The 362-nt window shown below is 41.7% G+C and overlaps 1 protein-coding gene across 1 annotated transcript in view; it reads right to left on the bottom strand.

The window, feature by feature from the left end:
• Positions 1–362, bottom strand: part of LOC104467084 (mitogen-activated protein kinase-binding protein 1-like) — a 31942-nt gene that overhangs the window by 30808 nt on the left and 772 nt on the right. Inside the window, 1 exon segment of the mRNA XM_010080711.1 lies at positions 1–60. This exon segment is cut by the window's left edge and continues 24 nt beyond it. Coding sequence (XP_010079013.1) covers positions 1–60 — 60 coding nt within the window.

Here is a 362-nt window from a genome sequence, read left to right on the forward strand (position 1 = left end):
GTAATCAGTGTCCAGAAGTACCTGAGTGTTGTCATCTACATAGATGATCTTCATCAAGTCCTGGAGATACAATACACACAGATATATTAACTAGTTACAAAACATTAAAGTGAAGCATCTGGGCTTGTGAAGAACCTGGGCTCCTGGCCAACATACACCCTTCATTGGCAGTAATGCTGTAATTGGTGCGATCTTTTAGCTAGGAGCAAGCAGTCAACCCCTTCATATTGTAGGATGAAAGATTCACAGCTGTCTCATGATTACCCTTTACAAAAGATTCCCCTTCAAGCTAGAAACTAACACAATCTCCTGCACAACAGAAAAGCTCTGGGACTAGTGATTACAACGTAGTAGGGGACACA

The sequence above is a fragment of the Pterocles gutturalis genome, unplaced genomic scaffold, assembly GCF_000699245.1.
Source record: "Pterocles gutturalis isolate BGI_N339 unplaced genomic scaffold, ASM69924v1 scaffold33194, whole genome shotgun sequence".
NCBI classification, from domain to species: domain Eukaryota; kingdom Metazoa; phylum Chordata; class Aves; order Pterocliformes; family Pteroclidae; genus Pterocles; species Pterocles gutturalis.